The 24,108-nt window shown below is 49.1% G+C and overlaps 3 protein-coding genes across 5 annotated transcripts in view; 2 read left to right on the top strand and 1 right to left on the bottom strand.

Moving 5' to 3' along the window:
* The first annotated feature begins 311 nt into the window (after nucleotides 1-311).
* CFL1 (cofilin 1) lies at nucleotides 312-3,898 on the top strand. The gene is made up of 4 exons (XM_061407009.1): nucleotides 312-553; nucleotides 2,393-2,700; nucleotides 2,967-3,043; nucleotides 3,247-3,898. Exons 1-4 carry the CDS (start codon nucleotides 551-553, stop codon nucleotides 3,357-3,359), a joined length of 501 nt encoding a protein of 166 aa, XP_061262993.1. The 5' UTR covers nucleotides 312-550; the 3' UTR covers nucleotides 3,360-3,898.
* Nucleotides 3,727-17,579, bottom strand: SNX32 (sorting nexin 32). Its single transcript, XM_061407653.1, is given in 10 exon segments — nucleotides 3,727-5,370; nucleotides 5,657-5,891; nucleotides 6,190-6,258; nucleotides 6,384-6,476; nucleotides 7,242-7,280; nucleotides 7,498-7,574; nucleotides 7,738-7,837; nucleotides 7,932-8,279; nucleotides 8,663-8,701; nucleotides 8,704-17,579. Coding segments are annotated over 10 exon segments (1,557 nt in total). The 5' UTR covers nucleotides 8,764-17,579; the 3' UTR covers nucleotides 3,727-4,873.
* Nucleotides 17,580-18,178: 599 nt separating this feature from the next.
* LOC133241454 (trichohyalin) overlaps nucleotides 18,179-24,108 on the top strand; it is a 34,899-nt gene continuing 28,969 nt past the window's right edge. For all 3 annotated transcript variants that reach the window (XM_061406979.1, XM_061406981.1, XM_061406980.1), the window contains exons 1-2: nucleotides 18,179-20,407; nucleotides 22,829-22,921. In XM_061406979.1, coding sequence (XP_061262963.1) covers nucleotides 18,230-19,912 — 1,683 coding nt within the window. In that variant the 5' untranslated portion in view covers nucleotides 18,179-18,229 and the 3' untranslated portion in view covers nucleotides 19,913-20,407; nucleotides 22,829-22,921. The remainder of the gene's footprint in view (nucleotides 20,408-22,828; nucleotides 22,922-24,108) is intronic.

Raw genomic sequence — 24,108 nt, 5'->3', positions numbered from 1 at the left:
GTGTCCGACCCCGTGGACTGCAGCCCACCAGGCTCCTCTGTCCATGGGATTCCCCAGGCAAGAATACTGGAGTGGGTTGCCATTTCCTTCTCCAGGGGATCTTCCCGACCCAGGAATCGAACCCAGGTCTACCCTCATGCAGGAAGACACAGGCAGAGCCTCGAAGCCAGGGTTTATTCTCAGGTCTTATTACCAAACGCTGAGGCCTTCACTGAGGGAAACTCGACCAACGGCTGCGCTCTGTCCGCCACAGCCCCGCCTCTCTCTGCTGTTTCGGACTACTTTTCCCAGGATGCAACGTGGCGCTCGGAGGCTGTCAGACGAAGAAGACTCTGTTACCCAGCGAGCCCGAAGACCGCGCAGGGCCCTCGGACTTCATTTCCCGTCGGCCCGCAGGGGGAGCCCCGGAAGCCCGCCCCGCCCCTCATTGTGCGGCTCGTACTAAACGGAAGGGGCCGGGAGAGGCCGCGTTCAGTCGGATCCCGGCAGCAGCTGCAGCGCCTCTCGTCTTGTAGGCTCTCCTAGCTATCGCCTTTTCGCTTCCGGAAACATGGTGAGCTGCAGGCTACGGCGCCGCGGGGGAGGTAGCCGCGAGTCGATCATCTGGGCGCGCGAGAGGGAAAGGGGGCGCAACGTCGGCACCCTCTTCCCCAGCTCCCGGGTCTGGACGAGGGTCTCGTGCTGAGGGGCGGGCGGCGCCAGGACGCGCGTGCGCGCCCGCGGGCGCCGGGGAGGGTTGGCTTGGACGTCGCTCGCGCGCCCCCTGGGCTCCCTTCCCCTCCCCCACCCGGCTGCTGCGCCCGCGCGGCCCAGGGCCGTGGGGGAGGGGTCCAGGGCACGCGCGCCCCCGTCCCCTCGCGGGGCCGCCGAGAGTCGCTTCTCGGGGACGCGCGTCTCTACTGGAACACGCGGCATCCAAACCCGGCCCGGGGGCGACGGAGGAAAAGCGCGCGAGCGGTCTTGGCGCGCGCGCCCCACCCAAGGGCTGTTCCTGTCTCCGCGTCACCCTCCCTCTCGAGCGGGGTCCGTCTCGAGAGCAGGTGGCAGGGATGCCCGCGAGGGGCGGGGGCGGTGCGGCTGGCGGGGGATGCGGGGGTGTCCTGGCGCAGGCGCCATCGATTAGGGGCTTGCACCGCGCGTCACAGAGCGGACCGCGAAGGAGTCCTCGGCTGTCCTCCCAGGCTGGCGAGCCCCTGAAGGCGAGCCGGGTTCGCGGAGTACACCCGGCGGAGACTGGGACGGCGCTCCCGGCCGGCGCGTGCGCACACGGTCAGGCCTGGCCGCTGGGCCAGAAGCCGTGGACTAACGGGGCCTTCGGCTCTCCCGGATGGGGCCTGAGGGTGGAGTCTCGTTTAGGGAAGTGACCCAGGCGGGCACCGCCCGGAAACCACCCCGTCCCCTGTGTTCGGCCCGAGGGCTGCGAGAGCCGAAGGTTGTGTAACTTGCCCAGGCCTGCAGTGCAGGGGGCCGATAAGCTCGTCGGCGCAGGCGATTCCATTGGGTTGAGGCCTTCCGAGATGCAGCTGCCGCTGGGTATGAGGTTTTTTTTTTTTTCGGGGAGGGGGCTGATTCTAGCCGATCTGCTTTCACCGCCTACTCCGGAAGCGGCTCAATCACGTGGCCGGCTTCCTCTGCAGTTCCGGGAGCGGGGGCAGATTTCACCGTGGACCGTCACTCCCTCCCTGGCTAGGGTGTCCCCCAACACGACCTACAAGTTTAAAGAGCTCTCAGAGACTGTGGGCACTTGACTTTGGACCGCTGACTCCTGTCAGCGACTTGGGGGCCTGCATTTTTCCCTTGTGAGGCCTTAATTAGGGGTTTGTTGTTGCTTTGGTTTGGGGAGACCCCGGCAGAGAAGGAAATGTGTAATAACTGCTTTGAACCGTGCTGATGGGCGTGCTGGAACTGTTGAGCACCGTTGGTGGGTCCTGGTTCTATGGAGATGACTAGGATCTGGATCCCTTTCTGCTCTACGTGAAGTTCTGAGTCAGCACTTTATGCAAAAGCTGAGACTGCGTAGAAAACGGGGTCAGTAGTCTGTCGGTTCTTTTAATTTGGACTCACATCTTGGCCGAGGCTCTGCTTCTCACAGGTCTTGGATCTCTAGCCTGCAGGATGTCGGGGTGGGGAGGAATGCTGTTGAATTATGCGATCAAAGGTTTCTTTTTCTTTGGCTGCTATTCTGGGATTGTGTCACATCTGATCCTTTGACGGTGACCTGGGTGGGAAAATAGTGTCACTAGTCCTAGGAAGGGGATGAGTAGTGACCTCTTGGGGCTGAGGACTGTACTTTGTTGGCCTCTAGACACATCTCCTAACAAAGCAAAAGAGGGACTTCAGGGCATGTCCCAGAAACTGTCTCCTCACGAGGTGCGTGTGGCTCATCCTCTAGGCCTCCGGTGTGGCTGTCTCTGATGGGGTCATCAAAGTGTTCAACGACATGAAAGTGCGTAAGTCGTCGACACCAGAGGAAGTGAAGAAGCGCAAGAAGGCGGTGCTCTTCTGCCTGAGTGAGGACAAGAAGAACATCATCCTGGAGGAGGGCAAGGAGATCCTGGTGGGTGACGTGGGCCAGACGGTAGACGACCCCTATGCCACCTTTGTCAAGATGCTGCCAGACAAGGACTGCCGCTACGCCCTCTACGATGCAACCTACGAGACCAAGGAGAGCAAGAAGGAGGACCTGGTGTTCATCTTCTGGTGAGCTCCTCCTGCAGGCACTTTCCCCTTTGACCTGCTCTAGCTCTGCCCCACCCCCCTTTCCCAGGACAGGAAGGTCTGTGGCTCCGGCTTAATCCAGACGCCTGCGTGTCAGAGGAGGGTGTTGTAATAAAACACTTGTCAATGAGGAACTTGATGAAAGCGTGAATGCTGGGGCCTAGCTCAGGGGTTTCTGGAAGTTATTTATCGCTTGAGGGCACTTGCTGGATTTGGAGGCAAGTTCTCTTGATTCTTTTCTCTTCCAGGGCCCCTGAGTGTGCACCCCTTAAGAGCAAAATGATCTATGCCAGCTCCAAGGACGCCATCAAGAAGAAGCTGACGGGTAAGGGCCAGCATTGGTGGCGCCATATGCCCTTGTGCTTGGGCCTTGGCTGCTGGGTGGGGTGAATGGCATGGCCCAGGAGATCCCTGCCCGCTGGAAGGCAGCCTGGTCCCCTCCATCTGTTCAGACTGGCTCCTTCCCAGCTGCAGCACCCCCCACCCCCACCCTTCCTGCTCACAGATGCTCCCTCTTCTTCCCTACAGGGATCAAGCATGAATTACAAGCAAACTGCTACGAGGAGGTCAAGGACCGCTGCACCCTTGCAGAGAAGCTGGGGGGCAGCGCTGTCATCTCCCTGGAGGGCAAGCCTTTGTGAGCCCCCTCCAGCCCCCTGCCTGGAGCATCTGGCAGCCCCAGACCTGCCCACGGGGGTTGCAGGCTGCCCCCTTCCTGCCAGACCGGAGGGGCTGGGGGGAATCCCAGCAGGGGGAGGGCAGTCCCTTCACCCCAGTTGCCAAACAGCCCCCCCGACCCCCTGGACCTTCCTCCTCCCTCCACCCCTGACGGTTCTGGCCTTCCCAAACCGCTTTTGATCTTGATTCCTCTTGGGTTGAAACAGACCAAGTTACCCCCCCAGGAACCCCTGTTTGGGGGGGGGCCTGTATTTTTTTTAACGACACCCCAGTTCCCCGCCTGTTCCTCCCCTTTCCCATGCTGCCAACTTCTAACTGCAGTAGTGACTCTGTGCTTGTCTGTTTAGTTCTGTGTATAAATGGAATGCTGTTGAGAGGACCCTCCCTGCGCCGCCTGCCTCCCCTCCCCCCTTTTCTCTGGTCACAGCCACTCATGGAAGCAGGACCAGTAAGGGACCTTCAATTTAAAAAAAAAAAAAAAACCAATAAAAAGGCTCACTAATGGGATGTTTGTTTCAAGGTTGGGGCCCTTGGGGACCTTGTGCAGGAGGCAGGGTGGGAGAACGAGCATCTCCTCTGTACCCACCTCTCCAGCCCCCACACACCTTCATTTGACCCCTGTGCCTGGCTGAGCCTCCTTTTCTGACAGTTTCCATTCTTCACTTTATAGCTGGCACCAGGCTGGCTGGCTAGGAGGTAGCTCAGCCAGGGTGTGTCTGCTACTGCCTGCAGGGGTCCCTTGAACAGAGGGGCTTCATGCCTGAACTGGCTGCTTCTGTTGCCTTGATCCAGGTGGGCAACAGGACGGTGAGGCCCGTCCTCTTATTCCCCATGCAGCCTTCCCAGATGTGGGCCGTGAGGCTGCAAGTCACTGGCTGCCTCGAGCTTGTTCTCCACCTTCAGGAGTTGGTCTTTGCTCTGCTTTTCCCCTGGGTGGCTGACTCATTTATGAGGGCTGGGTCTGCTGGCTGCTGTGAGTCAGAAGCCAGGTTGAGCCTTTGGCCTTAAGCAGCTGTGTCTGGGGTCTAGGGTGGGGCCGGCCAGGTGGAGCCCAGGACTTCAGACCCAGGTGTCTTGGGTACCACCTTCCTGGTGTTTAACCAGGAGGGTGTTGGCTGGAGCCTCAAGCCTCTTGCCAACTTTGCTGTGGGCTCTTTCCAGACTGTACTTTGGGTTTTCACCTGCCCCACAGGTAAAGGTGGAAGTCTTGTCCTAGGGGTGGTGGTAATGCAGGATTTATACTTCTCCCCCCACCCAGCTTCCCCATCAGCTAAAAAGCTGCCTGGAATTAAAGATTGTTCTTTGGAACTTGCCAGTATTTCTGAGAGGGAGGCAGGAAGGCATATTTCATTCTCTAATTGGGAAATGGGTGCAGAGGATTTATAATTAGTTTTATGTGTGGTCTGTGCCAGGGTTTATAAGGGGGTGGTGGCACATCTTGACTGCTCCTGGGTTCCAAGTTCTGGATCTTGTCCCTTTATACAGGGTGCCTCCTGGCACTCTGCAGAGCGACTGAACACATTGTAGGGGTGTCCCCCAGGACCTGGCCTCTACCATGGTCCCCCTGGTAGAGGATGTACCTGGTGGGCCCTGCAACTGGAATATCAGGACAAGCAAGCCTCCTTGTAAAACCAGGATTTTTATTTGTGAACAGGCTGGAGACAAACGAACTCAGACCAGCATGGGTGGAGGCTGTCCTCTGCCTCTGCGGAGGGGAGGTCATGTTCCCTGGGCTTCCCCAGGTTGGGGCTCTGCTTACCTCTGGCCAAGAGTGGTGTCCATGCTGCTCGCTCTCCCTCTGGCAGGGCCTGGCACCTTGGGGCAGGGGTGGGGGTTGCCCTGAGAAGGGGCATGGCAAGTGGCTCCTAGGGCTGGAAGGCGCCTGTCTGGAGTAGGAGATCTGGGGGCTTTTGGAAGCTCTTAAGGCTCCCCCTTGAGGATAACTGGGGTGCTCTGGAGAAGCAGGGTGCTGGCCTGTGGAGGAAAGGGTCTTGATGTCTCCTCCCTGCTGTTCCCCCACCTTGAATGACTCCTCTGTCCCCAGCCCTGTCCTACCGTTCACTGAGGCCTTGCTACCAATGAGAAGGGAAGGGTGCTGGTCCAAATGGGGAGCCCTGGCCCTGCATAGCTGGGGTGTTCATGCCAGCCACCTCCCTCCACCCCACCACGTCCACCCCTGCTCCCAAGCGCCGAGAAACTAGAGGCCCGGGTAGGAGACCAGGAAGGCAGCAAGAGGGCTCGGTGAGGCTGGATGGCTCACCTTTGGCGTGTTTGAGCTCCAGCTCGGCCAGCTCAGTGAGGTTCTCGCGGAAGGAAGATACATGGGATCTGAAGTCCATGAGCTCTGGAGAAGAGAGGAATGGGGACTCTGGCAGGGTGGCCAGTGCAGAGGCAGGGGCTTGTGGGCCACGGGGCTTACTCTGCCTGGCTGAGTCAGAGAGGCATTCGAAGCACTAGCAGCACAGCTGTTGGTGGCTCTCTGTAGCCCACACCCCCTGGCGTGCTGCTGGTGCGGGCCTCGTCCAGCACCTTGTTGGTGTTCACGCGGGCCTCGTCCAGCACCTTGTTGGTGTTCACGCGGGCCTCGTCCAGCACCTTGTTGGTGTTCACGCGGGCCTCGTCCAGCACCTTGTTGGTGTTCACGCGGGCCTCGTCCAGCACCTTGTTGGTGTTCACGCGGGCCTCGTCCAGCACCTTGTTGGTGTTCACGCGGGCCTCGTCCAGCACCTTGTTGGTGTTCACGCGGGCCTCGTCCAGCACCTTGTTGGTGTTCACGCGGGCCTCGTCCAGCACCTTGTTGGTGTTCACGCGGGCCTCGTCCAGCACCTTGTTGGCATTCTTGTAGTCTGCCAGTGCCAGCAGCTGCCAGGACAGTAGTCCTGGGGCCAGCAAGGGCACAGAATCCCTGGCCCACGGCCCTCGCCTGCCTGCTCTCCCTGGTGGCTCAGCCTCCTGGCCTCCAGCCCTGAGGTTTGCTCTGGGGCCACTCTCACCTTGGCTGCCTGGGAATCTCGCATGTAGTATCTCAGCATGTCTGACAGCTTCAGGTCCTCGTTAGAGGCCACTTGGCCCTCCAGCTCCTGAAGCAAGAAGGTGGAGGCTGGGGACAGAGCTGGCAGAGGGGCTGCTAAGGGAAGGGGTGCTGCTGTCCCTCTAAATACCCAACAGAGTCACCTGATAACCACTCTATGTCAAGTACTCACATTCAGGGGAGCAGGCCATTGAAGGCTTCACAAAGCAGGTGGCCTCGGATCTGCATCTTGGGGGTTGAGTAGGGGTTAGACAACAGGCAAAGGCTTTGCAGGTGTGCAAGCCAGGTATGATTTTCGGGAACTTTAAGTTCAGTAGGGCAGTTGGGTGGCAGTGGCCAGAGCATACCAGGCTTAAGATGCAAGCTAGAACTCTGGGCTTTGTGTCTTAGGCAGTTCCTGGAAGCGACAGGGTCACTGACGGGCCCTGAGCAGGGAAGAGATGAAGAGCAACAGACATTTTAGAAAGATTGGCACACTCCAGTAACTTTCTTGGCGAAGAGTTCAGGAAGTGTGTCTGGGGCAGAATGTTGGCAGCACAGCACAGTGCCAAAGGCACGTGGCACATCCTGGTAAGGGCCTTGCCAAACCCACTTCCCACCTCCTCCTCCATCACCACACGCACTCACACTTGAGGCTGGATCCCTGACTTCACTCCACTCTTCTAAACTAGTGTGGAGAATGAGCCCAGGGCTTCATCGGGCCCAAGTTATCACTGAAAGATTCCAAAACGATCCTGGAGCTTTACCCCTCCCAGGACATTCTCTTCCCTGGAAAGGATCATGATCACCTTTCAACACAGAAGGCAGTACTCACCTTTAACTGTTCAAAGAGCTCTGCCAATTTGAAGAAGCTCCTAGGAGGCAGTGGGGAGGAGTTAGGGCAGGGGTCTTAGCAGGTGCTTAAAGTCTTCCTGCCCTTAGGTCCCCCTTGGGGAAATCGGCTCTTTCTCTACCAAAACCAAACAGAAGCACCTCCCCCTAAAGCTGATAGTAGACTTCCACACAGTGACCCCTCATGGACAGACACAGTATTACAGGCTTAGAGGGGAGAGGGGCCAGAGGGAATCCTCACTCTTTAGCTGGTTGACTTCCTGAGATCCCAGACTGCTCAGTGCAGCTGAGATAGGCATGTAATCATCTGCCAGGCTTGCTGGGATAGAGCCCTCCATCAGAGCCCCTTGGTCCACCTGTCAAGCCCCATCCTGGTGTCTGTGGCCGCAGGCAGACAGGAAATTTCCTCTCCCCTGGGGAGTATGCCACTGGGGAGAGCAGGTAGGGGATCCAGGGCCCCTGGAGTTCTGCGTACACTCATGAGTGCATGACTTGGTCTACCCACAGATAGGTGTCCCAGATGCAGGCATGGTATTCCAGCAAGAAGGTCCTCTTATGCTCAAAGAAGTCATCTACCTCCTATAGGAGCCAGACAGGACCCACTTACTGAGCCACCAGAAGCAGAGCAGCTAAGGGCTCCCAAGGGTGGCACGATCTCCCCCTAGGCCAGAACCTCCAGTGGCTTCCCTCCCACGGCCACCCAGAGCCTCAATCCGCATGCAGCCTCAGAGTCTGGCCGTGGAGGGGCTGAGGGGATCTGCTGAAAGGAGGACAGAGCTGGGAGACCTCTCGTTATCAAGATGGCCATCACCCACACCCCAAAGCCTGGCCCTGCCTCCCCCGAGGGCCCAGGCCGGCTCCCCCTCACAGTGAGACCGGCGTACCCCCTGTTCTCCCAGGCCGGCTCCCCCTCACAGGAAGACTGGCGTACCCCTCCTTTGTAGGCATTGTGCAGCCAGATGAAATCCTCACGCTGTTGCATGACGGAGAACTCGGTCTGGGAGAAGTGAGGCAGGCAGCTCTGAAAGCTGAGAAGCCTGTCTGAGGGGTCTCTCCTTCCCTGCCCCCCACAAGCCTGACACCCACCAAGCTTCCTGCATGCCCACTTTTGGGCCACCCCCGTCCCACATGCCAAGTGAGGCCCAAGTCGGGGCTCTCGTGTTCCTGTTCACCCTCAGGAGGGTGGACATGGGATGGTAGCACTTGGGGCCTTAGGAAAAGGCAGGCAGAGACTAGATGAGATGCTCTCTTTCTCAGAGGGCCAGGGAGGCGAAAGCCAGGTTGAGGAGCCGGGCCCTAAGGCTCTGTTGGCATCTGCCCACCAGGTGAGCCAGGCTGCTCGGGCTCCTGAAGCCTCCTTTGGCAGCCACCAGAACCACACCCCTGCTCCCGGTGCAACGTCACCTTGGTCTGAACAGTGAACTTCACCTTGTCCCGCTCCACTCGCTGATGGCATCTGAGATCGCCACCTGCAAGGAGCTGTCTCCCTGCAGGCCCACTGACATGGAGGAGGCCTATGGGGGAGGGGAGGGCCCTGACTTGACTGAGCACCGCCACCCCCATCCTGGCCCCAGGCTTCCAGGCCTCCTGCAGAGCCACCTCAAAGTATTATTTCCACCATGCCCTGGGGCCACTGGCTGCACCCAGACACACACACCAAAGATCCTGGTAAGTCACTGCTCAGGGCTTCACAATGATACTTTCCCACAGGGCCATCCTCTGAAGTAGGCAGAATTTGCCCCATTTTATAGGCCCAGGGGCTACGACCCCCAGAGAGCTAAAATAACGTGGCCTGAACCAAACAGCTGCCACATGGCAGGGCCAGATTGGAACAGTTTTTCAATTCCATATCCCATGTGCTTCCTCAGCTGCCTGCCCACCCCGTCCCAGCTGGTTACCTCAGGCACCTCTCACCAGGTGTAAAGACGGTCCCACCCCTTTCTGAGGGGGTCCCGAGACCATTCCACTCGCTACGTTCAGTGTCAAGAGGCACAGACTCATAGGTCAAGCACTTGTATCTCTCCAAGTGAAAAGACCCCTGAGGCACCAAGCTGCTAGTTCATTCTTGCACTGAGCTATCTCAGTAAGCCTTTACTGCGCACCTGCTCTGTCCACACCACTGGGCCAGGAGGTACTAGGGAGAAGGTCAGAAGTCACTCTCGCTCCAAGCACAGCTCACTTCTCACCCTCAGAGGCCTCCCTGTCTCCTCTCACGGGCTTTGGCATATGTTTAGGACACCGAGGGGCCACTCATAGATTAATTTTATCTGGCCCTGAGCCTCATATATCAATGTAGTTACACGGTACACACTCTTTTGTGACCATGTTCTTTAACGACACCCACCTTTGTCGCTGAGCATGGTGGTTCTTTTTCATTGCTGTGTGGTGTCCCACTGTATGACCACATCACACTTTATCTAGTCTACTACTGTTGGTGCTCATTTGGATTATTTCCAGTTTGAGGTTATTATAAATAAAGCTACCATGAACATTCTTGCATATATCTTTTGAGGGACCTAAGTACTCATTTCTGTTGGGTATGAGAACTGCTTGGTCAGAGGGTAGGCATGTGCTGAAAACGCTTTCACAGATACTGCCAAACACTTTCCCAAGCTGACTGTTCTAATTTACACTCCCCCCAGCACTGTACGGAAGTTCCAGGTGCCTTTGTCAGTTATATGTGTTGTCAATATCCACAGCTCTGTGGGATGTCTTTTCACTCTCTTAATGGCTTATAATTCTATAAGCTCAACATACCAATCTTTTCTTTTGTGGTTAAGGATGTTTTTGTACTCTTGAAGAAACACTCCCACCCCGAAGTCATGAAGATATTCTGTTTTTTTTCTTCCAGAAACAGTTTTAGGTCTATGATCCATTTTCATACATTTATATGTAGGTCTATGATCCATTTAATTCATTTTGTATATAGCGTAAAGTGTGGGTTGTGATTCATTTCTGCCATATAATAGCTAGTGGTTTTAGCACTATTTGTTTAAAAACATTGTATTTGCACTTATCCATCAGAGGGAAGACAGAATGAAAATCACAATCACAGAAAACTAACCAATCTGATCACATGGACCACAGCCTTGTCTAACTCAATGAAACTATGAGCCATGCCGTGTGGGGCCACCCAAGACGGACGGATCATGGTGGAGAGTTCTGACAAAATGTGGTCCGCTGGAGAAGGCAATGGCAAACTACTTCAGTATTCTTGCCTTGAGAACCCCATGAACAGTATGAAAAGGCAAAAAGATAGGCACTGAATGATGAATTCCCCAGGTCAGTAGGTGCCCAATATGCTACTGGAGATTAGTGGAGAAATACCTCCAGAAAGAATGAAGGGATGGAGCCAAAGCAAAAACAACACCCAGTTGTGGGTGTGACTGGTGATAGAAGCAAGGTCTGAAGCTGTAAAGAGCAACATTGCATAGGAACCTGGAATGTTAGGTCCATGAATCAAGGCAAATTGGAAGTGGTCAAACAGGAGATGGCAAGAGTGAACATAGACATTCTAGGAATCAGCGAACTAAAATGGACTGGAATGGGTGAATTTAACTCCGATGACCATTATCTACTATTGTGGGGCAAGAATCCCTTAGAAGAAATGGAATAGCCATCATAGTCAACAAAAGAGTTCAAAATGCAGTACTTGGATACAATCTCAAAAATGACAGAATGATCTCTGTTCATTTCCAAGGCACACCATTCAATATCACAGTAATCCAAGACTATGCCCTGACCAGTAATGCTGAAGAGGCTGAAGTTGAATGGTTTTATGAAGACCTACAAGACCTTCCAGAACTAACACCCAAAAAAGATGTCCTTTTCATTATAGGGGACTGGAATGCAAAAGTAGGAAGTCAAGAAATACCTGTAGTAACAGGCAAATTTGGCCTTAGAGTACAGAATGAAGCAGGGCAAAGGCTAATAGAGTCGTGCCAAGAGAACGCAATGGTCATAGCAAACACCCTCTTCCAACAACACAAGAGAAGACTCCACACATGGACATCACCAGATGGTCAACAGCGAAATCAGATTGATTATATTTTTTGCAGCCAAAGATGGAGAAGCTCTATACAGTCATCAAAAACAAGACAAGGAGCTGACTGTGGCTCAGATCATGAACTCCTTATTGCCAAATTCAGACTTAAATTGCAGAAAGTAGGGAAAACCACTAGACCATTCAGGTATGACCTAAATCAAATCCCTTACAACTATACAGTGGAAGTGAGAAATAGAGTCAAGGGATTAGAACTGATAGACAGAGTGCCTGATGGACTATGAATGGAGGTTCGTGACATTGTACAGGAGGCAGTGATCAAGACCATCTCCAAGAAAAAGAAATGCAAAAAGGCAAAATGGTTGTCTGAGGAGGCCTTACAAATAGATGTGAAAAGAAGAGATGCTAAAGGCAAAGGAGAAAAGGAAAGATATACCCATTTGAGGCAGAGTTCTAAAGAATAGGAGATATAAGAAAGCCTTCCTCAGTGATCAATGCAAAGAAATAGAGGAAACCAATAGAATGGGAAAGACTAGACATCTCTTCAAGAAAATTAGAGATACCAAGGGAACATTTCATGCAAACATGGGCACAATAAAGGACAGAAACAATATGCACCTAACAGAAGCAGAAGATATTAAGAAGAGGTGGCAAGAATACACAGAAGAACTGTACAAAAAAGATCTTCACGACCCAGATTACCATGATGGTGTGATCACTCACCTAGAGCCAGACATCCTGGAATGTGAAGTCAAGTGGGCCATAGGAAGCATTACTATGAACAAAGCTAGTGGAGGTGATGGAATTCCAGTTGAGCTACTTCAAATTCTAAAAGATGATGCTATGAAGTGCTGCACTCAATATGCCAGCAAATTTGGAAAACTCAGCAGTAGCCACAGGACTGGAAAAGGTCAGTTTTCATTCCAATCCCTAAGAAAGGAAATGCCAAAGAATGCTCAAACTACCACACAATTGCACTCATCTCACATGCTAGCAAAGTAATATTCAAAATTCTCCAAGCAAGGCTTCAACAGTACATGAACCAAGAACTTCCAGATGTTCAAGCTGTATTTAGAAAAGCCAGAGGAACCAGAGATCAAATTGCCAACATCTGTTGGATCATCAAAAAAGCAAGAGAGTTCCAGAAAAACATCTATTTCTGCTTTATTGACTGCCAAAGTCTTTGTGTGGATCAAAACAAACTGTGGAAAATTCTCAAAGAGATGGGAATACCAGACCACCTGACCTGCCTCCTGAGAAATCTGTATGCAGGTCAAGAAGCAACAGTTAGAACTGGACATGGAACAACAGACTGGTTCCAAATCAGGAAAGGAGTATGTCAAGGCTGTATACTGTCACCCTGCTTATTTAACTTATATAAAGAGTACATCATGAGAAATGCTAGACTGGAAGAAACACAAGCTGAAATCAAGACTGCCTGGAGAAATATCAATAACCTCAGATATGCAGATGACACCACACTTATGGTAGAAAGTGAAGAAGAACTAAAGAGCCTCTTGATGAAAGTGAAAGAGGAGAGTGAAAAAGTTGGCTTAAAACTCAACATTCAGAAAACTAAGATCATGGTATCTTGTCCCATCATTTCATGACAAATAGATGGGGAAACAATGGAAGCAGTGACAGACTTTATTTTGGGGGGGCTCCAAAATCACTGAAGATGGTGACTTCAGCCATGAAATTAAAAGATGCTTGGTCCTTGGAAGAAAAGTTATGACCAACCTAGACAGCATATTAAAAAGCAGAGATATTACTTTGCCAACAAATGTCCATCTAGACAAAGCTATGGTTTTTCCAGGAGTCATGTATGGATGTGAGAGTTGGACTATAAAGAAAGATAAGCGCTGAAGAATTGATGCTTTTGAACTGTGGTGTTGGAGAAGACTCTTGAGAGTCCCTTGGACTGCAAGGAGATCCAACCAGCCCATCCTAAAGGAAATGAGTCCTGAATGTTCATTGGAAGGACAGATGCTGAAGCTGAAACTCCAATACTTTGGCCACCTGATGCAAAGAGCTGACTCATTTGAAAAGACCCTGATGCTGGGAAAGATTGAAGGCAGGAGGAGAAGGTGATGACAGAGGATGAGATGGTTGGATGGCATCACCAACTCAATGGACATGAGTTTGAGTAGGCTCTGGGAGTTGGTGATGGACAGGGAAGCCTGGTGTGCTGCAGTCCATGGGGTCGCCAAGAGTCCGACACGACTGAGCAACTGAACTGAACTGATTTGAACTATGATTTGTTTTGGTGTACACTCTGGCAGAAAATCAACTGACTTCAAAAGTGACCAGTTCTGTATTCCCTATTCTGTTGCACTGATATACATCTATATTTTTGATATCATACTCTCTTGATTAGTATAATTGATAGGCAATATGGAAATGATGTAGAATTAACTATGTTCTTTTTCAAAATCATTTTGGCTAGGTCCTTTGCATTTCCACATAAATTTTAGAATCAGCTTGTTAATTTCTACCCCAAAAAACCTTCTGAGATTTGATTGAGATTACATTGAATCTATAGGTCAATTTTGGAAGGATAGGCATTTTTACAATACTGAATCTTCTAATCCATGAACATGGCTATCTTTCCAATGATTCAGGTCTTCTTTAATTTTTCTCAGTAATGTTTATAGTTTTTCCATAGAGGTTTTGCACACTGTGGCACAAGGGCTTAATAGCCCTGTGACATGTTGGATTTTCCCATGCCAGTGATCGAACTGGTGTCCTCTGCACTGGCAGGCAGATTCTTAACCACTAGACCACTAGATATGTCCTCTCTAGCTTCTTGATGTTGAAATTAGATCACGGACTTTTCAACCTTTCTTTTTTTCTAAAATATACATTTGGAGGTATAAATTGCTCTCTGGATACTGATTTAACTACATCTTATAAGTCAGCATTTTTTTTTTTAATCTGCTCATACTTTCATTTCTTTGTCAAACTGTACTCACACTTGATGTGAAAGTCACTCAGTCGTGTTCGACTCTTTGCGACCCCATGGACTATACAGTCCATGGAATTCTCCAGGCCAGAGAATACTGGAGTGGGTAGCCTTTCCCTTCTCCAGGGGATCTTCCCAACCCAGGGATCGAACCCAGGTCTCCCACATTGCAGGTGGATTCTTTACCAGCTGAGCCACAATCACATTTTCAGGAAGTCTGTATGAAAGAAATCTTTTTTAACTTTGGATATTAAAAAGCATCTATGTTAAGAATTCTGTCACATTTTCTTCCTTTTTCTTATCATTTTCACCATAATTATTCATAAACAGATGTATTAGGGACAATTGTTCTGCCACAAGTCATCATAAGACTCCATCTGTTATTTAGACGCTAAGTCGTGTCTAACTCTTTTGCAACCCCACAGACTGTAGCCCACCAGGCTCCTCTGTCCATGGGATTTCCCAGGCAAGAATACTGGAGTGGGTTGCCATTTCCTTCTCCAATCTTATACGTTTTGATATGTCATATTTTCAAAATAATTTCTTAAAAATTTTTCTAATTTCCATTATAATTTCTTCTTTGACTTATTATTTAGAAGTATGTTGTTTAATTTCCAAATATTTTGGAATGTAGTTATCTTTTTGTTTTGATTCCTTGATGAGTCTCCTAGATCAGAGACCACACTCTATATTATTTCAGGCTTTTAAAGTTTGTTGATACTTGTTTTCTGGGTAAACACATAATGGATTTTGGTAAATGCTTCATGTACACTTGAATAAAATGTGTTTTCTGCAGTTATAGGTTATAGAGTGCTACATAGGTCAGCTGATTAATCACACTATTTAAATCTAAATGCTGGGGTTTTTTGGTCTGCTGACACTTATTGCTATTCAGTTGCTCAGTCGTGTCCAGCTCTTTGCGACCCCACAGACTGCAGCACACCAGGTTTCCCTGTCCTTCACTATCTCCCAGAGCTTGCTCAAACTCATGTCCATTGAATGGGTAATGCCATCCAACTATCTCATCCTCTGTTGTCCCCTTCTCCTGCCTTCAGTCTCTCCCAGCACTGGGGTCTTTTCCAGTGAGTTGGCTCTTTGCATTAGGTGGCTAAAGTATTGGCGTTTCAGGTTCAGCATCAGTCCTTCCAGTGAATATTCAGGACTGATTTCCTTTAGGATTGACTGGTTTGATCTCCTTGCAGTCCAAGGGATTCTCAAGAGTCTTGTCCAGCACCAGAGTTCAAAAGCATCAATTCTTCCGTGCTCAGCTTTCTTTATGGTCCAACTCTCACATCCACACATGACTACTGGAAAAACCATAGCTTTGACTGATGGACCTTTGTCGGCAAAGTAATGTCTCTGCTTTTTAATATGCTATCAGTTGTGCTAAAACTCTAATTGTAATCATGGGTTGATTTCTTCAATTCTGTAATTTTTTATTTTGAATATTTTGAAATTATGTTATGAAGTACATAAAATTGAGGAGTGTTTTATCTTCCTGTTGAATTGACACTTTAATATGTATAAAATATCCCTCCTTTTTTTCTAGAATACTTTCTCTTCCAGTCTACTTTGTTTGAAATTAACAAAGCCACACCAGCTTCCTTTTGGTTAGTGTGCTCATAGTGTACATATTCCATTAGTTTCTCAATATTTCTGTGTTCTTAAAAGTATGTCTTTTTCAAAATAAAATTATTTACAGCTGTCCTGGGTCTTTGTTGCTATGTGTGAGTTTTCTCTAGTGTGGCAAGCAGGGGCAACTCTTCATTGCAGTGCACGGGCTTTTCATTGCTGTGGCTTCTCCAGTTGCAGAGCACAGACTCTAGATGAGCAAGCTTCAGTGGTTGCAGTACTCGAGTAGTTGCAGTACTCGAGTGGTTGCAGTACTTGAGCTCAGCTGCTCCTCAACATGTAGGATCTTCCCAGACCAGGGATCAAACCCATGTCCTCTGCACTGGCAGATGGATTCTTAACCACTGGACCACCAGGGAAGTCCCAAAATAAGTCTCTTTTAACAGAATTAAATTGTTTTTTAAAAATCCAATGTGAAAATGTTTTATTTTTAATTGTAGTGCTTCTTCCACTTCACTATTACTGTAATTACTGATACAGTAGGCTACAAGCCTGCCATCTTGCTGTCTGTCTCCTGTTTTTTGTTCTTTTATTCTTTCTTGAATTCTGTTAATCAAGTATTTTATATTATTTCATTTTTCTCTATTGTATTTTTACTTACCTACTCATTTATTATTCTTTTCATCTTTCTATATTTATAGGAGAATTTTGAAGAAGGTCATGCTTATCTAAAGGACAAGATCTAATAGTAGATTATCAGAGAGTCTGGCACCTACAAAGGTTAGGTGCCAGTGGGCTGTGACCACAGACCCATCAGTTTGACAGCCCAGGACATCCTCCCAACACGTAGCATTCACTATTCAATAATAGTAATACAATAGCTAACACTTAGATTTGCCCTTCCTATATGCCAGGCATTGCTCTAAACATTATATACGCACACACTAATTTAACTATGAATATGAACAGAGATAAACACTGAAACGATGCCTTCTGTTCCATACGTCGGTCTGTCAGTCCCTCACTTCATCAAATTTCACTTGAACCCCGCTCCTCACTTGTTGGCTTCTCCAACACCCCCAGGGCAAGCTCTTCCTCTGTCCATATGCCTGCACCGCCCACCCCCATCCCTACCCCGCCCCTGACAGTCTGGTTCATTGGTGCAACAGGCCCCCAAGTCTCCTGCCTCCTTCCTTGGTAACTGCTTGAGACAGATGGGGCTTCAAAAATGGACCACGGCTGCTCCATCCTTATAGGATAAGTGGCCTTTTAGTCACAGCCCACTCTGCACGTATCTCCTACCCTTAAAAGTGTGCATCTCTGTATGCCCACCCCCAACCATCCTTAGCACAAGGATGCTCAGAAACTGTCAAATGAAGTCAAGAAGAAGGAATGAAGACTGAATGGTCTTCTGATTATATAACACAGATACACATGTGAACCATTAGTGGTGAACTGTATTCCCCCCACCTTGGAAAGCAGTATTCCAGCCCCTTCTCAATCCATAACATCCTTCCATGAAAACTGCATGAGTCGGCCCTGGGGAGGGGAGGGAGGAGTAAGAGAGACGGGTCCGTTTCCATCTGTCGGGGTAAAGGTAAACCCTGCCTCCTCACCAGTCCCTTGCTCAGATCTCTTTTCTAACTCATGCGTGAGCGTAGACAGACAGACAGACAGACACTCTCTCTCTCTCTCTCTCTCTCTCTCACTCCCTCCCTCCCTGATTGGGCATCAGCGGGTATTATGGAGGGAGCTGTAGGAATGGCAGGGGGTTTGCATCTTTTCTCTACCTTGCTGTCCTTCCCAGCTTCTAGACGCTCCTCCATCACTCTCCTCGACTACAGCACTAAAGGATTCCACAGCAGGTCACTGGCCGCACGCTTCGGCAGCTTGGTCCGCGAGACCTCGCCCCGAGGAACGGACCCAGTGGGGATCCTATCCACTAACCGAGGCGCCCTTCCCTCCCTGCCAAGGAGTCACCTGGAGCCGGGCGTGGTTCCCACTCCGTTCCCTCGCAGCCGCGCCTTGTGATTGGGTAGCAGGTTTACCGTGCGGGACGCCATTGGCTGCAACGCCTGTCGTTCCTGTGCCCAGGCCCCACCTCGAAGGGGCCGCGCGGAACTGAGAGGGCCGGGAACAGGCCATTGCGTGGAGGCGGGAGGCGAGGGGATGGGGAGGAGGGGTGCCCTACGATCGCAGAGGTCTCGAGTCCGGTCAGCCCCCGCCTCCGGGCTGGTTGACTCCCCCTCGCTGGCGCTCTGGGCCGCGCCTTCCAACGGTCTCGCGCGGTCTGCGCGTGCGCACTAGTCCCCTCTCGCGCCCTCTAGGCGGTGGGCGGGGTGGCGAGCCAGTGGGCTGGGTGGGAGGGTGGGGAGGGTCGGGGGAATGGGGAGCTGGGGTGGGGTGGGCGGACTAGGGGTCGGGGAGAGGCGTAATGTCTTTGGAGAAAGGGGCTCCGTTTGGATATCCGCTCTGGGACAGGAGGGAGTGGCGGGGTAAGCCACAAAGGGCGGCAAGGGGGCGCGACAAGGACCGCTGCCAGGGCGCCCGAGGCCAGGCCGGGAGCTTCGGGCGGTCGCAGCTGGAACCGGGAAGCAGAGGGGCGCAGACGATGCGAGAAAAGTTATGGATGCCCTGGAATGGGCTCATCGTCATTGGGAGGAAAATGGAGCTCCTGGGTAGAAAGACGCAAAAACCTAAAACGTGGGACCTGAAGCTTGAGTCTGAGAACTGGAGACTGGAAGATGTGGAAAAGCCAGTCTTAAGAGGAAAGTCAGGCCGGAGTCCAGAAAGAATGGATGTGAAACGAGTGCGCAGTGTATCAAGTGCACTACAGGTTTCGGCCGGTTTGCGGAAAGACAGCTCAAAAGAGGTGTGGGGAAAGCAAGAATTCAGACACAGAGTAGAGGCTGAATCTGAGAGTGCAGGGACTGCAGCGGGATCTCGGAAGGGGCCTGAGTTTAAAGAGAAGTTGAAGTTTACTGACGTGGAAACCAGTGGAGAGGACTTGAGATCCAGAGGATACGAAGTAAAGCAGAATGAGGAGGAGCTGAGGTCAAGTGGAGAGAAACTGAGGTCAAGTGGAGAGAAACTGAGTCCCAGTGGAGAGAAGCTGAGATCGAGTAGAGAGGAGCTGAGATCGAGTGGAGAGAAGCTGAGATCGAGTGGAGAGAAGCTGAGATCGAGTAGAGAGGAGCTGAGATCGAGTGGAGAGAAGCTGAGATCGAGTAGAGAGGACCTGAGATCGAGTGGAGAGAAGCTGAGATCGAGTGGAGAGAAGCTGAGATCGAGTGGAGAGGAGCTGAGATCGAATGGAGAGAAGCTGAGATCGAGTGGAGAGAAGCTGAGATCGAGTGGAGAGAAGCTGAGATCGAGTGGAGAGAAGCTGAATTCGAGTGGAGAGAAGCTGAATTCGAGTGGAGAGAAGCTGGAGTCCAGGGAAGAGAGGCGGGGATCCAGGGGAGAGAGGCGAGGATCCAGGGGAGAGAGGCGGGGATCCAGGGAAGAGAGGCAGGGATCCAGGGGAGAGAGACGAGGATCCAGAGGAGAGAGGCGGGGATCCAGGGTAGAGAATCTGGGGACAAGTGGAGAGAAGCTAGTACCCAGGAGAGAGAGGCGGGGGTCCAGGGCAGAGAGGCGGGGATCCAGGGGAGAGAGGCGGGGATCCAGGGGAGAGAATCTGGGGACAAGTGGAGAGGAGTTAAGATCCACTGGAGATAAACAGCGGTCAAGTACAGAGAAGCAGCGATCTAGTAGGGAGAAGCTGGGGACTAGTGGAGAAAAGTTGGCGCGTTCAAGAATGGGCAGCATAAATGAAGAACAAATTGAGAAAGTGGTGGAAGTGATTGGGGATGAAAAATTGATAGAAATTACCAATGCTGAGATGGAAATTCCTTTTGAAAGTGTAGAGGCGAATGATGAAGAGAATGAGAAAGGAGTAGGGGAGGAGGAGGATATCTTGGAAGAAGAGAATGATAATAGTGATGAATCTGTTTCTATGGAAGAGAAACCAATTATAGAGGAGGAAGATGAAGTGAGTGAGGAGATGGAGAATGTAAGAAGAAAAGAGAAGCAAATAGGGGAAGTTTTGCAAGTCAAAGAGGAGAAATTAGAGTGAAGCAGAATGTTATTGACCCTAAAGGGGTAAATATGAGAGAGAAAGAGCATCTGAGCCTAAGAGAAGAAAGAGTGGGATTGAAGAGCTACTGGGAATGAAGGTGAACACCAGGACCAAAGGAAGTAGAGAAGTCTGATAAAGAGGGAAGTGGAACATTTTGGAAAGAAAGAGAAGATTTGTTAACGTGTCGATAGCTAGAGGAAAAGTGGATGGTGGTTTCTTGGAAAACAGCTGTGACTAAGGAGTTTGTAGAGAGGTGCTTGAGAAATGGATTGAGGATGGGCTAGAAAGATTTAGTTTAACAGATGATTGAGTTTATGAGATGTAGGAGAATGCATAGTGAGAAAAATGGACAGTGGCAGCAGGGTGTGGATAGATCATCAAGGTGGTGGAAGGAGATGTGGGCTGGAGTGGTCAGTGTCTGATAGAGGATCCTAAAGCATGAGGAGCGTGACAAAGGCGAGAGCAGAGATGAGAAAGAAGTGACGGAAAAAAGTAAGAAGCCACATCCCATAAGAGTAATTATGTTTGTTGGATTTTAAAGTTATTTTCTTCCCTATTTCTCTCCTCTCCTCTCCCATGTAGCTAATTTTACAATGCAGTGAGACAGGCCTCTCACTGAGCCCTGTGTATCTGGACCGAGCCCAGCCTCCCTGATCTTCCCTCTAGCCTGCAAATTGTATCCAGAATAACTTCTGGGTTACCCTGTTTTATTTTATTTCTTGGCTGTGCTGGGTCTTTATTGCAACACATGGGCCCTTCGTTGTGGTGCACTGGGCTTAGTTGCCCCCTGCATGTGGGATCTTAGTTCCCTAACCATGGACTTAACACCCGACCCCTGCATTGGAAGGCAGATTCTTAACTACTGGGCCACCAGGGAAGTCCCATGGGTTCCCCTATTTTAAATTTAGTTACTTATTTTTAAATGAAACAAAATATTTTTAATCATAAAAGGTACAATTCACAGAGAAGATAGACATCATAAACCATTAGCCACTAACAACAAACAAACAAAGATACATAAAGCAAAAATCAGAAGAAATATAAGGGAAAAGAAAAAAAATATAATCATAGTAAGATATATTAACATTTCTCTGAGAATATGAAGTTCAGAAAAAATAAGGAGCATCTTGAATAATGTCGTTAATAATTTTAATATAATAGATTTCTATTCATATTAATCTTATATCCTATACAAATAAATTTAAAATTTTGTATCTTCTATGTTATTAGATGTCCATAGAACTTTTCGAAAAACTGGCAAAAAGATAAACATTACTAAATTTCAAAATATAGAATTATTTTTGTGATTCGTTATACACATACGCATATATTATTTTTGAAATTATTTTCCATTATAGGTTATGACAAGATATTGACTATAGTTCCCTGTGCTATACAGCAAACCTTTGTTGCTTTCTTACATATGTATTTCTTTAAATTAGAAATCTAGCTTTCTATTTATGCTAAGTCAAACAAGTGGAATCAAAGTGTCATAAATTTTTTAGGCAAAAATTCATAAGTTTTCTAATATATATATTGTACATATTATTTATATATATGTATACAAGAGCTTTTCTACTATGCTTGATAAAGGCTTGAGAAAGTTCATCCAAAAAAAAAGAGATGGAGAAATTGGAAAGCATAAACTAAATGAAATGGGAGCAGTGAGTATGAAGTAGAAGTGAAACAAGCTAGATAAAAGATCCTCATATAGACCAGTTCTTTGTAAACATGGCTGCTCATTAGAAACGTATCTGGAGTTGTAGCAAAGAAAAAAAAAAGTAGCATTTGTATTTTTCAAAAAAATTCCAATATAATTCTGATATGCATCTGGATTTTAAAAAGTGATTACAGGTTTTTCTATTAAATGGTAGTTTTGGTGATATAGAATTCTATTATTTTCCTGTTGACCAATCATGATACAGTGGATTCCACCATTTTAATCACTTCACCGTGATCACTATTTCCACAAGTTCCCCTTACCTCCGCATCAAATTTGAATTGCTCATACTTGATTTGAAATTGCCTCAATTATTTTGTATTGTTTCCGTTTTGACTTTTAATTATTCATCTAATCAGATGGAGTTTCCCCCTGTGCCTGTCTCCTTTGGGGCTTTCTTCTGTGTCTTCCACTTGTCATCCAGCATCCACCGTCACCCCGGGGAAGAGAGGAGACTCCCTAAGTACCTAGTGTCAAAGCCTCAGTATCAAGACTTGGTGTCTCCAGTAGGGACCTAAGAGGGGGTGAAAAGCAGTCATGGATAGTTAGCATGAAAGGAACACTTCACCCTTTCTCCTCTACATACTTTTAAAAATCCATACAATTTCTAAGGGGTAGAAACTTCATCATATCATAAGTAAGTCTCATAACAAGTTTATATTAATAATAGTCCTATTTTTTTTTAACTGTTAAGTTTTCTGGGCTTCCCTGATGGCTCACTGGTTAAAAATTCACCTGCCAATTCAGGAGACATGGGTTCAGTTCCTGGTCTGGGAAGATCCCATATGCCTCTGAGCAACTAAGCCCATGTGTTACGACTGTTGAGCCTGAGCTCTGGAGCTCGGGAACCTCAATTACTGAGCCCACACGCCCCATCTACTAAAGCCTGCACGCCCTAGAGCCTGTGTTCTGCAACAAGAGAAGCCATCACAATGAGAAGCCTGCACACCACAATTAGAGAAAAGCCCATGCAGCAACGAAGACCCAGCACCGCCATAAATAAATAAATAAAATTATATACGAAACATGTTGGTAAACCTTAAAAAAAAAGTTTTATACACATCCCTTTATAATTTTCCCCAGTCTCCAAAAGGTCTGTAAACTCTATGCCACATTTTAAAAATTATTTATTTATTTACTTGGCTGCACCAGGTCTTAACTGAGTCATGTGGGATCTTCCATCTTTATTACAGCATGCCAGATCTAGTTCCCTGGCCAGGGATCAAACCCTGGCCCCCTGCATTGGGACCATGGAGTCTTAGTCAGGGGACCACCAGAGAAGTCCTGTAGGTATCTTTCTGAATTATAGTTTTCTCCAGATAGATGCCCAGGAATGGAATTACAGAATCCTATGGTAACTCTATTTTTAGTTTTCTGAGCAACCTCTATAGTGGCTGTACCAATTTATACTCCCACCAGCACCATAGGGGAGTTCCCTCTCGAGCATTTATTATTTGTAGACTTTTAGATGATGGCCTTGCTGTTTTCTTTATGAATTCTCCTGTGTGTGAGTGACTAACACAATGAACAAATCAACTGAACTGTTGTAGTGTTACTGCCGTGTACAGCAAAATGTCTCAAACCAGTTATTGTAAACGTGCAATCTTTTCTCTCATCTTAAAAACAAAACCTTTCATGGCCCCACATTCCTCTCTAGATACTGTTGCATTTTCTTTCTTCCTATGCTAGGCACAAAAGTGGCCCTCCAAAGATACATTCCTTTCCTAATCCCAGGAACCTGTGATTATCGCCCATGTGGCAGAAGAACGTACATTACTTTATATGGTGAAAGATGTGATTAAGTTAAAGATCTTGAGAGGGGGAACTTATTCTGGATAATCTGGGTGAGCCTGATAGGCCAGCACAAGTGTCCTTATAAGAGAGAGACAGAAAGAGATCAAACACAGGCAGAAGTGGAGGAGGCAATGTGACTCCAGAGGCAGAGGCTGGAGTGAGGCGGGGCTAAGCCCCCAGAGGTGGGGGGCACAGCCCGGGTTCTTTGCTACAACCTCTGCAGGGAGGTGGCCTCTGCCAATTCCTTAATTTTGGACTTCTGGCCCCTAGAACTGTGAGAGAGTATGTTTCTGTCCTTTTAAGCCACTCAGTTTATCGTAATCTCTTACAGCAAGCTCTAGAAAACTAATACACTCCCTTCACAGCTAAACTCCTCCAAAAAGTTATCTATGTTACTTCTCCTCCATTCCTTATATATATATATATATATATATTTTTTTTTTTAGTTTTTGTTTTGTTTTGTTTTGTGTGCGTGTGCTGAGTCTTCGCTGCTGCATGCAGTCTTTCTCTAGTTGCGCCAAGCATGGGCCACTCTAGCTGTGGTGCACAGGCTTCTCGTTGCAGCGACTTCCCTTGTTGCAGAGCACAGGCTCCAGGTGTACAGGCTTAGTAGTTGTGGTACACAGGCTTAGTTGCCCCTCAGCCCATGGAATCGTCCCGAAACAGGGATTTAACCCAA

The sequence above is a fragment of the Bos javanicus genome, chromosome 29, assembly GCF_032452875.1.
Source record: "Bos javanicus breed banteng chromosome 29, ARS-OSU_banteng_1.0, whole genome shotgun sequence".
NCBI classification, from domain to species: Eukaryota; Metazoa; Chordata; class Mammalia; order Artiodactyla; family Bovidae; genus Bos; species Bos javanicus.
This window is presented reverse-complemented; position numbering and strand designations above follow the sequence as displayed.

Bases quoted from the DNA above. Each gene is read 5' to 3' on its own strand.
- CFL1 (XM_061407009.1), top strand. The intron at 2,701-2,966 runs GTGAGCTCCTCC...TTTCTCTTCCAG, and splicing joins GACCTGGTGTTCATCTTCTG to GGCCCCTGAGTGTGCACCCC. The intron at 3,044-3,246 runs GTAAGGGCCAGC...TCTTCCCTACAG, and splicing joins CATCAAGAAGAAGCTGACGG to GGATCAAGCATGAATTACAA.